Below are 14,570 nucleotides of genomic sequence, written 5' to 3' on the forward strand. Positions count from 1 at the left end.
GCTGGAGCCCTGCTTTCCTTTCCACACTCAGGTGTCTCTCAGAGCATGTCACTGTGCTGAAGGGCTGGAAGAGAGGCCTGAGCCCACCCCCTCGGCTCATTCTCCTTTCTCCTTTGGGGGACAGTCTGCTTTAAGTCCCTTTCACAGAAGAGAGTTTGGGTTGATTCCATTCTGGGACTAAGGAGATAATGACTCGTTCCCCTCTTCCCACCACCTCTGGGTTCTCTGTTGGTCTCAAACTGTCCAAGGAAATTAAGATGTGGGGCTTGGCCAGAGGGGAAAGCAGGAAGGGGGAGTGTGGAGAAAAGGAGGAGCTATAAAAAGACTAAGGAGAGAGGAAGAGGGGTTCTAGACTAGGACAGTGGGCAGGGGACAGCAGAGGGGAGCAAGCCAGTGCCTCCTGGGGCCTGTGGTCCCAGCTGGAAAAAGGCTGGGTCAGGGTAAGATGGCACAGTGACAGTGGGCCTGCTGCCTCCACCCTTCATTCTTCCCAGTCTGTGGTCTTGTTCTTCATGGGCACAAAGGAGGGGAAAGAGGGACCCCAGGGAGGCGGGCTGTTTTAGGGCTGAACCAAAGTCAACTGGGATGGGAGCCCAGTGGGTGGCCAGCATCTCTCACTGTGGGCTCCTTGAGTAGAGAAGGGGTCCACCCAGGAACAAACATTAGACCTGGCCCAGGTCTCGTAAGTCCAGCAAGGGCTCCTGGGGAGTAGATAGGTCAGGACAGGTCCTTGTGACCTTCCCTTCCAAGTGCGAGGTGCGGGTAATCAGTGGAGGCTGCTCCAACGGGAAGATGCCTGCTTGTACCTTACATGCTGTGTGGTTAAGGCAACCAGTGGAGGACAAGGCCCCGCTCTGACAGGCCGCCTCCAACCTGTCAGATCCTTTGTACACGTAGCTCTGCTTGAAGAGGCTTTTGGCTTCAGCCAGAAGACACACAATGAAGGGAAGGAAGGAGGGATCAAAGAGGTTAGTACAGGCCTCCATTTCTTGGACACAGTTTCTGAGAACAGATTCGTTCAGTAAAACAGTTATAGTATCTTCTCCCAGGAAGCTGTGATGTGGATGGGTTCCCAAAACCAGACCTATGGGGCAAGCATGGCATTGTTGATTCTGCTGAAGGCTGAAGACCCCTTTGGTCTCCACTGATGTCTGAATCACACCTTTAGGAATAAGGGGAGAAAAGGAGGGACTGATGATGGGCTGCCCCCGGCTAGAGAGCGGTGCATTGAAGTGGGGTGTGGGCCTTTGCCCGCTCTGCCAGCCCTCCTGACACCCTCCTGAGGTCCTTCCAACTCATTCGCTGCCAGGAAAACGGTGGAGGGGAACAGACTTTTCAGCTAGACCCTTAGGCTTACCTCTGGTCTTAAATATCTCACCATTGGAAAGAGAATTTGTCAAAGGAAGTGAAGAGGGCAGGACCAGGGAAGGAAAAGAGAAGAGAGAGAAGGGAGAGCTGATGGGAGGAGATGCAAGAAGAGAGCTCTCCCTATCTGGGTTCAGTCCTCCTTCCCTGATTAATGGGAAGGGGAGGGGCTCAGAGTGTGGGGAGGGGTGGGGAGCTGCATGTGGTTCCCAGCTAGCCTGGGGGTGGGTTCAGGTGGCAATGTCAGGCTAGCCTGCCCTCCATTCCTGCTTTTTCTCACTCCCTGGTTGGGTGGGTGGGGGTGTTTGTGGGGGGTGGGGGGGGCAGTGAGGATGCAGAAGTAGTGAACCCCTGGGGTGAGCCCTGCCCCACCTCCTCTCTACTCTGGACTTTTTCTCCCCCAAAAAGTGATAAGGCCTTTCTCCCTGATAACTGGCCGTTCTCCTTACTCAGGTGGGGTTCTTTCTCTTGTAGCCCGTTTCCTGTCTCTGCACATGGGAACCATCACTTATCTGGGATCACTCACTTACGATGTCACAGACCCACACTCTTATACCTGAGTCAATCACTTGAACCCTGGGCAAAAACTGCCCTTCCTCCTGTGTTCCTCCAAGAGAAAACTGGCCTAAGGGTCCTTGACCTACAGTTATCATTCCCAGAGTCCTGCACCTCCTCACCTGAGGCTGAGGAGAGGGTGAAGGATGAAGGATTGCATAGAGGCCACTAGCCAGATTCCCAGACCCCAGCTCAAACACTTGTTCTCCTGTACTGGGCATCTTTCTGCAGCAACTCCCCTCATTTCCTTCCCTCCCTCCCTTTCCTTCCTGGGGCTCCCTCAGCTTTCCTCCCTCCTCCCCCATCATCCCCTGAAAGCCAGAGCCTACTGGGGCTCCTCTGTCTGGCCCAGCTCCTGCCTGGAGGAATTCTTAGGCTTAAGTGCAGGGTCGGGGCTCAGGACTGGGCCAGAGGCTGGGAGGAGGGTGTACAAGAGGGAGAAGAGATGCTGTTCATCTTGGCGCTGGAAGCAGTGGGAGTAGGACAAAGAAAGAAGGTTCAGGAACCTTTCTTCTGGTCCCATCTCCTAGGTTCACCATGCCTTCCCCTCCACTTGGCCTGGGGAGGGGTGGGAGTGGCATCCCTCCTGGAGTTGTCAGCCTGCATCGCCAAGTCAGGGCTCACAGGGGAGCAGCAAGCGGACAGGAGGGGCGGGAGAGGACGCGCCAACCCAGCAGCTCCCCCTGGCACAGCCATCTCCTTCTTTTCTTCATGCCCGGAGGGAGCTACGGGAGGAGAGGCTGGGGAGAAGGTGAAGGGACGGCAGGAGAAGTCTGGCAGCAGCCACAACAGGCCCAGAAGCCGGAGCGCACTGGTTGGGGTTGTGGGGTGCTGATGACTCAGGCCTTGGTAAGAGAGGACAGAGGGGGCTCAACAGGGGATGCTTCTTGGGCTCAACCCTCCAGGCCCTTGGGCTCCTCCAGGTTCCTTCTTCCCTGGCCAGCAAGAAGGGGCCGGGCCCAGCTGCCCTCTCCCCCACATCCCTCCCAGGCACAGGAAGAGGCCCGGGGAGAGAAGCTGTGCAGAAGAAGCACAGCCCTGGAGTGGATGGCCTGGATCGCAGCCTCATCTCTGCACTGACCGGGTCACCTCGGGCAAGTCACACATCTCCTTGAACCTGTTTCCTCTTCTGTCAAGTGAGGATCACATTAACCTTAAACAGTTAAGCATGAAAACTGCGTTCAGTAAAGGAGTCATCATCAGAGTCATCAGGGTCAAGTGGGGGGTGCTGGCAGAGGAGGAAAGCAGTAGTGGGAGCCCATCACTTACCCCCAGATGTTCATGCTGCACTATCCCTGCCCCTTCCAGCCTGGGCCCTCGGGGGCTACCATCCCCCCCCATTCCCCTCCCACCACCCCACCCCCACCCCCGCACCATCCAGGTGAGAAAGTGGCAAAGACTCTGAAGCTGAGCTAAGGACTAAAACAAGAGGAAGAAGAGAGACTGGGGATAGGATGGGGAATAGCAGAAAGGAAGATGGCAAGAAAAGAGGGTGTAGCACTTAGCACAGCATCTGGCGTGCAGCCGGTGTGCAGTATTTGCTGAAAGACGGACTCGGTGCTGAGAAGGAGGCCAGATCAATCTATTGGGCGCCAACAGGAACAAATCAGACAGAGAGGTCAATAGCTCGGGGAAGAGAAAGGGATGGAAACTTGGAACAAATGAAGCCAGCAACCCAGGAGAGCAGGACCCCGATGCTGGGAGTCTGCTTCCCCTGTGGCCCCATCTCCCACCCTGGGCTGGGCCCCCCAGATCCTGCTGCTGCTCACAGCCTCTCTGTGGGCACCTTCAAGTCCCCAGGTGCCAGCCCCACAGACGGTTCTCTGCCTTCGCCAGCTCCGTCGGGGGTGGCCTCCTCCTCCTCCTGTTCCTTCTCTGGCCCTGGAAGCTTCTGCAGTTCAGAGTATAGCACCCAGGCATCATGGCAGGACACATACTCCCATCCAGTCTCCCGCACGTGGAAGAGGTCCACAGAACCCCCAGAGTAGGCATCGCGGCGGGTGGCGTGGGCCACGGCGCGGCGGGCCAGGGCGTAGGCTTCCTGGGTGCTCATGTCGTAGCGGTAGCCGCCATCTAGCACACCATAGGCATAGGGAGACCCAGAGCCCACTGAAAAGATATCCCCCTGCAGGCAGGTGCCATCGCTGTAGACATAGAAGAGGGCAGGGCCAGAGCGGTCCCAGCCACACAGGGCCGTGGCCACACAAAGATCCAGCCCCCGGTAGCGCGACATCATGACTGATAAAAGTTTGGCAGCACCGGCCACGCTGGGCAGCTGACCCTCCCTCAGTGCCCGCAGTCGCAGCTCCCGCTGCAGCACCCGGTACCACGTGACGCAGTCAGCCGAGGTGCCAGAGGTGGTGCCCAGGAGGTGCTGGTGCACCGGGATGACCTTGCGTGAGGCTGGACACGCCACGTAGTTGCCACAGGAGGACCGGGTGTCAGCCGCAGCGATGACCCCATGACGGAAGCGGAAGGCCAGGGTGGTGGTACCATGGGCCAGCCTGGGGCCGTGAGTCTGCAGGAAGGCTTGAGGGTCCCAGCCTCGGGGCACAGCCCAGCCGCCAGCCTGAGGCAGGTGAGGGAAGGTTTCCTGGGTGTCGGGGGCCCGCCACTTGCACACATCTTGCAGAGCCATCCCTGGGGTCCAGCGAAGGTTGGAAGGAGCAAGGCAGGGATCTGTGAGCTGGGCTGGGTGGAGGAAGAGAGATGGTAAGGAGAAGCTGGGCTGCAGCCAGAACCATACAGGAAGGTGTGTGATCTGTGGCTTCTCCCAACACCCAAACCAGGCTTTGGGACTGGCTGATGGAGCAGCGCCCTCCCCCTCGGAGGACTGTTGAGGGGGGAACAGGATGAGGCCAGTGGAGTCTTCAGCGCTGGGGAGACGCTGCCCATGACACACCTGAGCGTCACCGGAGGAGTCACCTGTCTGTCATCCCCCAAACACCTGGAGTTGGGTGGGGGCTGGGTAACTGCAAAGGACAGGGGGCACCCGTGAAAGGAGCAGAGCTGGGTTCCTCTTGTTTTTCCTGTGGGCGGCACTGGGCACAGAGATAAATGAAGCCCTGTTCCTTCCCTGAAAGGGCCCGCAGGATACAGAAAGGTAAAGACTAGTCAGTGTGATGGCACAGTCAGACTAGGTTCCCTGGGATTCCAGGCTCTCACAGCTATGGCCTGAGTTCGATCTCTGGTCACAGAGCTGAGATCCCACAAGTCACAGGACATGGCCCCAAAACAAAACAAAACAGAATAGATTGCCATGGACCCACTGTGGCAGGAGTCCCCGATGCTGGGTTCACTCTTCAGGGGGATGGGGTCAGGGAGCCATGACGCTGAGCTTACTGGTTCACCTCATGATCAACGTGGGGAAAATGAAATGGACTGTGACAAAGAGAAAAGAAAGAAGAGCAAGAGAGCCTTGTACGGGGCACCCAGATACCTTCAGGTTGACAGAGCACCGTGGGGCCAGGTGAAGGGGAACTAAAACCTGGAGACCTTTTTCTCCTCTGCTTTGGGTGTGCATGAACTTCCATCTGCATACAAGCGTGGCACATCTGACAGCTGTCTGGCAGTATAGCTTCTCTGACTGGTGCTAAAGTTCTGAGGATGTAGCTGAAAGGATCTGTTGGTCCCCTTCCTGCCCAACAGTTCACAATGGCAAGAGATTGGTTTGCAGTTTCAAGGCAGGAGGAAAACCGACTTTGATACCATCATACTGAGTCTAAGTCTTAGACCAGCGAAGGGTGGACACTGACAGCTGGCCCTTCAGAAAGAGAAACTAGTTTGGGGCGGAGTGACAAGCTACATCTACTTCTGGAACCATATGGAGTACATTTTTCTAAATATTACAGCTCCCCCTCTAACCTCATCCTCCAAGCTGACATGATTTCCTAAGGTATCACTCAAATCCCATGTCTCCTCTACTAAGAAACCTTAAAGGGCTGTAAGATCAAATCCACCCCAGGCTGGCATTTAAGGCCCACTGTGACCCAGTCCTAATCCATCCACCACAACCTCTCTTCATGTTATTCCCAGCATATCTCCCACCTCCCCTTCATCTTTTTGAATCTTATCCTCCCAAGTCTGGCTTAGATATCACCCATTCGGAAAACCCTCCCCAGGTAGGGGCCGAGAGAGAAGAGGCTCTGAATTTGAGAAGCAATGGGATCTAAGTGGTATTTAAGGAAATGAATCCAGACTTCCTTGACAAAGTCTTCCTTGACCCCCAAACTCACCCCAGTCTATACTGACCACCTTTCTTACCTGTGAACTATAGCACTTATCATTGTTTTCTTCTCCAACACCTGCTTTACTGAGATATAATTTGTAAAATTTATTTATTTATTTTTGTTTGCACTGGATCTTCATTGCTGCACATGCACTTTCTCTAGTTGTGGCCAGTGGTGGCTTCTCTTTGCTGCAGAGCATGGACTCTAAGGCACACAGACTTCAGTAGCTGTGGCATGTCGGCTCAGTAGTTGCAGCTCTTGGGCTCCAGAGTGCAGCGCTCAGTAGTTGCCCCACGGCATATGGGATCCTCCCGGACCAGGACTCGAACCTTTGTCCCCTGCTTTGGCAGGCAGACAACCACTGGACCACCAGGGAAACCCTATTGAGATATAATTGACATATAGCATTATTTAAGTTTAATGTGTACAATATGACGATTTGATACTTCTGTGTATGTGTCTGTGTATGTATGTATCGCAAAACATTTACTGCGATATGTATAGTTAACAAATCCTTCACCTCACATAATTATCATTTTTGTTGTTATGGTAAGAACATTTAAGATCTACTCTCAGCAACTTTCAAGTATACAAAAGAATATTGTTAACTATAGTTACTGTGCTGTACATTTGATTTCCAGAACTCATTCCTCTTAAAACTGGAAGTTTGTACACTTTTGACCAACATCTTCCCATTTTTATCAACTCTGAGCCTCTGACAACCACCAATCTACTGTTTCTAAGAGTTTGGCTTTGTTAGATCCTACATATAAGTAAGCTCATACAGTATTTGTCTTTCTCTGCCTGACTTCTTTCACTTAGCATAATGCCCTCAAGTTTCATCCATCTCATCACAAATGGCAGGATCTCCATTTTTATGGCTGAATAATATTCTACCACATATATAACACTTTATGCGTTCATACATTGATGATAGATAATTGTTTTCATATACTGGTAATTGTGAAAAATGTGAATATTGGATTGCAGCTATCTCTATGAGATAGTGATTTCATTTCCTTTGAATAAGTACCCAGACATGGAATTACTAGATCATATGGTAGGTCTATTTTTAATTATTTTTTTTTGTGGGGGGAACTTCATACTATTCTCCATGGTATGTATCAGTTTATATTCCCACCCATTGCAGCACTGATCATTTGTACCTCTCTTTTTTGAGGTCTCCCTGAATGGGACCTTAGAGTAGAGAATTAATGTAAGGTAAAATGGGAACAGATTCTGGAAGGCTTTGAATGTCATACTGAGGAGCTGAACCTTATAGATGATTTTTAAGCAGGTAAATGATAAGATCAAGATGATGTTTTAAGAAAATCAACCTGGCACTGTGCAGAATTAATTAGAAACATAATTTGGGCCCAGAAAAATTAGGAGAATATTTCAGTAATTCAGGATTGAGAAGACAAGAAGCCAAAGGCAATATCAATTGCAATGAAGAAGAATGTGAGCAGCACTGTGAAGGGAGAATGAACAAGACTTGGCATCTAGTGGATGTGGAGGAAAGGAACAGGAGCTGTCAAGTATGAGCCAAGACTTCAAGCCTCTGTGACTAGAAGAACAATATTGTCATCCTTTCACGTGTTTATTTGAAAAACATATATTAAGCATATAGTTGGCACAGAGAAATACCTGTCTTTACAGATTTTTTTTTTCCTTGCCACACAGCTTGGCTTGTGGGATCTTAGCTCTCTGACCAGGGATCAAACCCAGGCCCCTGGCAGTGAAAGCACCATGACCTAACCACTGGACTGCCAGGGAATTCCAGAGAAATACCTGTCTTTAAAAGCTCACAATCCAGTGGGAGATAAATGTATATTTACAACCAGGTTAAAATATAAAAATGCCTTAAGAAAAGTACAGACACCATTAGTAGCAGAGGGAAAGAACCACTGAGAGAAGTCAGGAGGATTAGTTGCATTGGAGGAGTGACTGCAAAATAATATGTGCTCAATAAACAGAAGCACTCTGCACTTTCCACACCATCCAAGTGTGAGACCCACATAAGGATCTTCTGCTTCATTACATTCTGATGGTTGGGTTTGGAAAGAGTTGCCAAATTTCAGCATTAAAAATACAACACATGCAGAGTCTGCTGGAAAGAGGAGGGGCTGAGTTGGGCATCAGAGGAAAGAGGAATTTAGATAGTGATAGATGTTGCTGCTGGAATCCAACAAGGAAGACTAGACACTGACTTCACAGAAGTGTAAAGCAGGAGGCAACACTTCATACATTTGCCCACTTCTTTGCTTGTTATAGTTCCCAAAAGGGTTGAAAAATGAAGGTGGGTGGAGAGAGGTAGAGACAATGAAACACAGCACGTTCTTGAATAAGGGCTTGTCTTAGCAAGATTAAGTCAGGAAACCTCTTGGTACATCTTTATGGAGCCTCAACTCTCCTCCAGGCTCTGAAATGGTAAATTACTATTGACTCAGTTATTCAGGAGCTGAATTGCGAATCCAGTCTGTGAATTAACTGGGCCCTTTGCTTTTCCTTCTTTATTCTTCTATCTGCCTTTTGGGCAATTCATTACTTATTAGAATTCCCACCAGGGGGTGGGAGTAAAGACAACACTGAATCTTAAAAATTGGTTGCTGTTAGAGAACCTGGCTACCGTGGCGATTGATGCTATCAAAAAACAAGAGGTATAGCTCTCATGCTTGTTGCGCTTTCTAACTCAAACTACTGTGGTTTTAGTAACTTCATAGGAAAATGGCCTCAGAGTAGATCATTATTTTACCCAGTATTAGAGTGCCCTTAAACAAAATGGCAACTTCAGTCACATTAACAGACCGCTGAAAAGGTATAGATGTTAATTGTTGCTTGGACACCGGGCGGGGCGGGGCCGATTTACCGCTACCGGTATAGAACAGAGTTTCATCCAGTCACGCCCTTCTCAAAGATGGCCGGCCCCACTTCCCTCCCTCAACCTGACGTTTGCATTTGCTTCCTATGAATTTGAGGTTAATCTAATCCCGTGTTGGTTACGTGGCCAAAGTCAAGATGTCAGCCACACCCCTTTATAATTTAAGGGGAGTGAAGCCATTTATTTTTTTCCTCCTTGGTGAAAATAACTACTCACATCTGGCTCTTGCGTTTGGAGGCGTGGTTGCCAGGACTTAAAATGGCTCCTCCCCGGGATAGATTTAATAGGGAGTGAAGCTGTGACGGCGAGGCGTTGCCCGGCCGTTCTTTGCTAGGCGTTCTGGCAGGCAGTTCCCTTTGCCCTTACTAGACATGGCGCTGGCCAGTGTGTTGGAGAGGCCGCTACCGGTGAACCGGCGCGGGTTTTTTGGACTCGGGGGTCGTGCGGATCTGCTGGACCTGGGTCCAGGCAGTCCCAGCGATGGGCTGAACCTGGCCGCGCCCAGCTGGGGTGTCCCAGAGGAGCCGAGAATTGAAATGCTTCATGGAACCACCACCCTGGCCTTCAAGGTGCAGACATAGCCGCCGCGCCGGGCTGAATCCCGCTCGCCTGCGCCCTTCCCGGCCTCCCAGCCGGTCCGGAACCCGCCTTGGCCGCGGCCGCGAAGCTCAGGCGGAGGCTCGGGCCTCTAGCCCCGACCCTGGCAGTTTCGCTGTCTCATTGGCCCGGGAGGCGTCGGTTCTCGCTCTGGCGGGAGCGGGGCGGAGGTGGGGCTGGGGAAAGGGGTGAGTGGGAAAAGGATTTCGAGGCCGTTTGGATTGATTGCCAGGCGATCCCAAAGTTTTTGGAAACTGAGTCGCCCGGATAGGTCAGGGTAACTGAAACGTTATGGCTTGAGGAGGAAAGTTGGTGGGAGGAGGCACTCTAATAGGAGCCAGACAATTGGGATTCCTGGCCTAGCTTTGTAATAACTGGCTCTGTGATCTTGGGTAAGTCATTCGATCTCATTGAGCCTGTTTCCTTAGCCAGCAAGTGAAGGTAATCTCACCTCAAGCTATTGATGTGAAGCTCCAGTGACATATAAGTGGGAAAGTATGTTGTGAAGTATAAAACAGCAGCGACAGAGATGTTCAGGGGTTGTATCAATGCATAAAGAAATGTCACGGTGATGTTTTTGTGGTCTGATGTGGCCCCTGGCTTGTGTTTTCTCTGATCTTAACAGTTTCGCCACGGAGTCATTGTTGCAGCAGATTCCCGGGCCACAGCCGGTGCCTACATCGCCTCCCAGACAGTAAAGAAGGTGATAGAGATCAATCCCTACCTGCTGGGCACCATGGCTGGGGGTGCAGCGGATTGCAGCTTCTGGGAGCGGCTATTGGCTCGGCAATGTCGAATCTATGAGCTTCGAAACAAGGAACGCATCTCTGTAGCAGCTGCCTCCAAGCTGCTTGCCAACATGGTGTATCAGTATAAAGGCATGGGGCTGTCCATGGGCACCATGATCTGTGGCTGGGATAAGAGAGGCCCTGGTAAGTTAAGCTGCAACTGTGTGATTCTTGGGCTGCCATTACAGAGAGGAAGGGTTGCATGAACAGGTGAATGAAAGAGCATATGTCAGTGCTAAGGATGTGTTGATTAGTTCTCTGTCCTTCCTTCTCTTTGTTCAAAGAAGAGATGTAGTGTAGGAAAGGACACAGAGGTAGATTAGCTGTGTCATTGATCATCCATGTGACTTAGGGCAGGTGGTTTATTTTCTCAGCCTGTTTCATCATCTTATATAGGTTCCATGAGGCAATACATGTCAAATATGCAGTGTCTGGCACATAAACTGTTTCTCCTTCTAGTGTCTCCTGTAAAATGATAAGACGTGCAAAGAGTTGTATTTAAGAATTGGGTAATTAAAAAAAAAAAGAATTGGGTAATAGACACAAAAACTCTAATCAGTGCTATCTGATAGAAATAATGTGAGCTAGATATTAAAAAATAAATTAAAAAATTAAACGTGAGCTACATATGTAACATGTAATTTTACTTTTTTCTAATGGATTTATTTTAAAAGTGAGAAGAAATGGGTGAAATTAATTTTAACAATTGTCTTAATCCATAATAACTAAAATATCATTTTGGCGTGTGTCAACGTCATTTCAAGAGCTCAGCAGCCACATGTGGCTGGTGGCTACCATATTGGACAATGAAACCAAGTAACTACTCAAACGTTAGTCATTTCTTTTCCCTTTTTTCCTGTAGAGAGTCTTTGGCCTAGAAGGGGCCCTTTGGGCCCATTTCCTTTCCTTGTTTGATATAATCACCTCGGTCCTGTTGTCTCTGAAAATAATTCCTTAACCTGTTTTTCTTCCTAGTATATAAAATCCTTGCCAGGAAATTCAGACTGTATCTGACAGCAGTTCTCTTCAGCCAATTTTGAATGTCCCTTTAGTCAAGCTGGAATATAGCTAGTCACATTTTGTGTGATTTTCCCCTTTGGTGCTTGAAAATAATCTTTCCTCCTGTTGTTTTTGCTTCATTCATTTACCTGCTTTCTTTCTTTTTTTTTTTTTTTTAACCTTGTGGCTTGTGGGTTCTTAGTTCCCTGACCAAGAATTGAACCTGTGCCCTCTGCAGTGAAAGTGCAGAGGCCTAGCCATTGGATGGCCAGGGAATTCCCTCATTTACCTTTCTAAATGCCTAGTAGTTTTCCTCTATTGATCAATGTAGAATACCCACCACTTTTTCATTTGCTTTGGAGAATATTAGTTCATCCCTCAATAGAGGATGGATGAGGAGAGACTTAAAAGTGCCTATGAGAGAGGAGCTCAGTTTGTTACTTTGGAAATTGAAACATTTCTCTTTGAAAAGTGTGAAAGAACAGTTCCATACCTCTTGTGCAGTCTAGGGAGGCATTTTGGAAATGTTTTGTACTGTTAGCTATTGGATTGGTCCCAGGTGGTGGATAACAGTATAAAAGAGTACAAAAACTGGCTAGCAAGGAAAACCCAGGAAGCCAGAGCTTAACCTAAATTGTACTGTCTCAGAGAAGCCTTCCTGACAAGTTGTCCTGTTCAGGATGAGTCAGCCCCTGGCCTCAAGCAGACTGAGAAAGGATCCCAGATTACTTCATGTGAGGCTGAATGAGATGAATACCACTTTAAAGAGAACGAGTAAAATGCTGAAAGAATTTAAGGAGGTGGAAGAATTGCTTCTGATGGGAGAAACTGGGGAAGGCTTCATAGGTAGGTCTCATTTTCCTGGATGTGAAAAAAGAAACATATGAACAAAAGAGGGGGAAGAAGCATGAGGTCTTGCGGGGAGTAACTGGAAGTCTTGTTTAATTGGAGCTAAAAAAATGTGTGAAGCAGAGTAGTGAGCCAGAGAGCCAGAAAGGGAAATTGGAACCAGATGGTGCACTGGCTTGGCAAGGTAGTGGCAGTGGGCCTGAGGACGGGCTCGATGTTAGAACCATCGGAACCTGGAAACTGATAAGGGCCATACTTTTCAACCTGGCTTGTATCGTGAACACCTGAAGAACTTCAGAATCTAGCTCTGTGCTTGTCCCCCACCCAGACCAATTAAAAAACAATACCTGGGTTAAGTCCTTGGCATCTTTTAAAAAATACCTGGAGTTCCCTGGCGGTCCAGTGGTTAGGATTTGACACTTTCACTGCCAGGGGCCCAGGTTCAGTCCCTGGTTAGAGAACTAAGGTCCTGGGAGCTACATGCCCTGGCCAAAAAAAAAAAAACTTCCTTAGATGATGCTGATGCATAGTTAGTGTTGAGACCCACTGAAATAGGAAAAATATTAGTGATGCATTGACAGAATTTGAAAATACAGAAGGAAGTGGATTGGTAGGGCAGAAGAGTGATGAGTTTTTGGTCTGTAGGGGAGAACCACTGGAAGTATTTGAGGACAGAAAATTTAAGTATGGATTTGGTGACAAAGGCATCCAGCTGGAGAGGTGCAGGGGCAGATGGAAGTGATAAAAATTTTATTAAATCTGTGTCTAACTTTTTGTTGTACTAGAGGTTGGCTAACTTTTTCATAAAGGACCAAATGTAAGTAAATATTCTAGGTTTGCAGGCTCTGTAATCTTTGTTTCAACTACATAGCTTGGTTTTAGCATAACAGCAGTCCTAGACAATCTATACACAAATGGTTGTAGGTGTGTTCCAGAAAAAACTATAAAAATAGGCACTTGGGGGAATTCCCTCCTGATCCAGTGGTTAGGATTGTGCAGTTTCACTGCTGAGAGGGCCTGGGTTTGGGGAGCTAAAGATCTCGCAAGCTGCACGATGTGGCCAGAAAAAAGAAAGATAAATTTTTTTTAATTAAAAAAAAAAAGGCGGTGGGCCTGGCCAACTGTTTAGTCTATACCAGTACTGTCCGATAGAAATATAATGTGAGCCGTACATGTAATCTTATGTTGTAGCCATGTTTTTAAAATTGAAAAGGAAAAGTAATTTTAATAATATATTTTATTTAACCTGATAGATCCAAAAGACTATCACTCCCACATATGTGGAAGGTACTAGCTTCATTTCAAGTGTTGAGTCACATGTGGCTGATGGCTACCATGTTATACTGTGCAGGTTCTTTACAATATGACTTAGAATTCTAGACTTTATTCTTTTACTGTGTGATAGAAGAGATAGCATACTTGTCCAGATAATATTCCCAAATAGTCTGAACTCTTGAGGGTTAGGATTGTCTCAGACATTATCTCCCACAGTGCCTGAAGTTCTGTGCTTGAAACCGAAGTCATTTGAATTATACTAGTTTTTTGGTTGTACAAAGAAGACAGACAAGGCAGTAACTGTAATGTTAGGTGAGATGGAGTGGAATGTGTAGAATCCTGAAGTATTCATATTTAATTTTATTTCTTCCCCCTTTTTTTGGTAATTTTATAGAAGTGCTATTTTCTTGAATTTCTGTTGGTCTCCCTGGGTTTCAAGACGAAAGGAGAACTGTTGCCTTTAAAGATGAATTAGATGTCAGAAGAGGTGATCATTGTTTTCTTACTAACCTCATCTCTCTTTCCAGGCCTCTACTACGTGGACAGTGAAGGAAACCGGATCTCGGGGGCCACCTTCTCTGTAGGCTCTGGCTCTGTATATGCTTATGGGGTCATGGATCGGGGTTACTCCTATGACCTGGAGGTGGAGGAGGCCTATGATCTGGCCCGTCGAGCCATCTACCAAGCCACCTACAGAGATGCCTACTCAGGAGGTTCAGTCAACCTCTACCATGTCAGGGAGGATGGCTGGATCCGGGTCTCCAGTGACAATGTCGCTGATCTACATGACAAGTATAGTGGATCTACCCACTGAAGGAGGATGGATGTGGCTGCTTGCATTTCTTGGGGGTGACTATTGTTGGTAATAGGGTACAGTTCCCCATCCTCTAGTGGAGGGGGTCCCCAGTTGTATCGATCACATTTTTTTAAATCTCTGGTGCATTGACCTCCATGTGTTACCAGCTGTTAATGAGCTACTGCAGAGGTAATTATTGGTTTTACTTTCTTGAATGTTAACATGACACTACTCGA

The 14,570-nt window shown here is 48.6% G+C and overlaps 2 protein-coding genes across 2 annotated transcripts; one reads left to right on the top strand and one right to left on the bottom strand.

The window, feature by feature from the left end:
* Window positions 1-3,685: 3,685 nt before the first annotated feature.
* On the bottom strand, window positions 3,686-4,607 carry PSMB11 (proteasome subunit beta 11). Its single transcript, XM_020909974.2, has one exon. It carries the CDS (start codon window positions 4,556-4,558, stop codon window positions 3,686-3,688), a length of 873 nt encoding a protein of 290 aa, XP_020765633.2. The 5' UTR covers window positions 4,559-4,607.
* A 4,618-nt stretch (window positions 4,608-9,225) lies between these two features.
* PSMB5 (proteasome 20S subunit beta 5) lies at window positions 9,226-14,570 on the top strand. Its single transcript, XM_020909642.2, has 3 exons — window positions 9,226-9,599; window positions 10,253-10,559; window positions 14,066-14,570. Exons 1-3 carry the CDS (start codon window positions 9,402-9,404, stop codon window positions 14,350-14,352), a joined length of 792 nt encoding a protein of 263 aa, XP_020765301.1. The 5' UTR covers window positions 9,226-9,401; the 3' UTR covers window positions 14,353-14,570.

Source organism: Odocoileus virginianus, chromosome 6, assembly GCF_023699985.2.
Source record: "Odocoileus virginianus isolate 20LAN1187 ecotype Illinois chromosome 6, Ovbor_1.2, whole genome shotgun sequence".
Classification (NCBI taxonomy): domain Eukaryota; kingdom Metazoa; phylum Chordata; class Mammalia; order Artiodactyla; family Cervidae; genus Odocoileus; species Odocoileus virginianus.

Excerpts from the sequence above, each read along its gene's own strand:
- PSMB11 (XM_020909974.2), bottom strand. The coding sequence starts at position 4,558 with ATGGCTCTGCAAGATGTGTGCAAGTGGCGGGCCCCCGACACCCAGGAA.
- PSMB5 (XM_020909642.2), top strand. The coding sequence starts at position 9,402 with ATGGCGCTGGCCAGTGTGTTGGAGAGGCCGCTACCGGTGAACCGGCGC. Across the intron at positions 9,600-10,252 it reads CCACCACCCTGGCCTTCAAG|TTTCGCCACGGAGTCATTGT; the intron begins GTGCAGACATAG and ends TGATCTTAACAG. Across the intron at positions 10,560-14,065 it reads CTGGGATAAGAGAGGCCCTG|GCCTCTACTACGTGGACAGT; the intron begins GTAAGTTAAGCT and ends CTCTCTTTCCAG.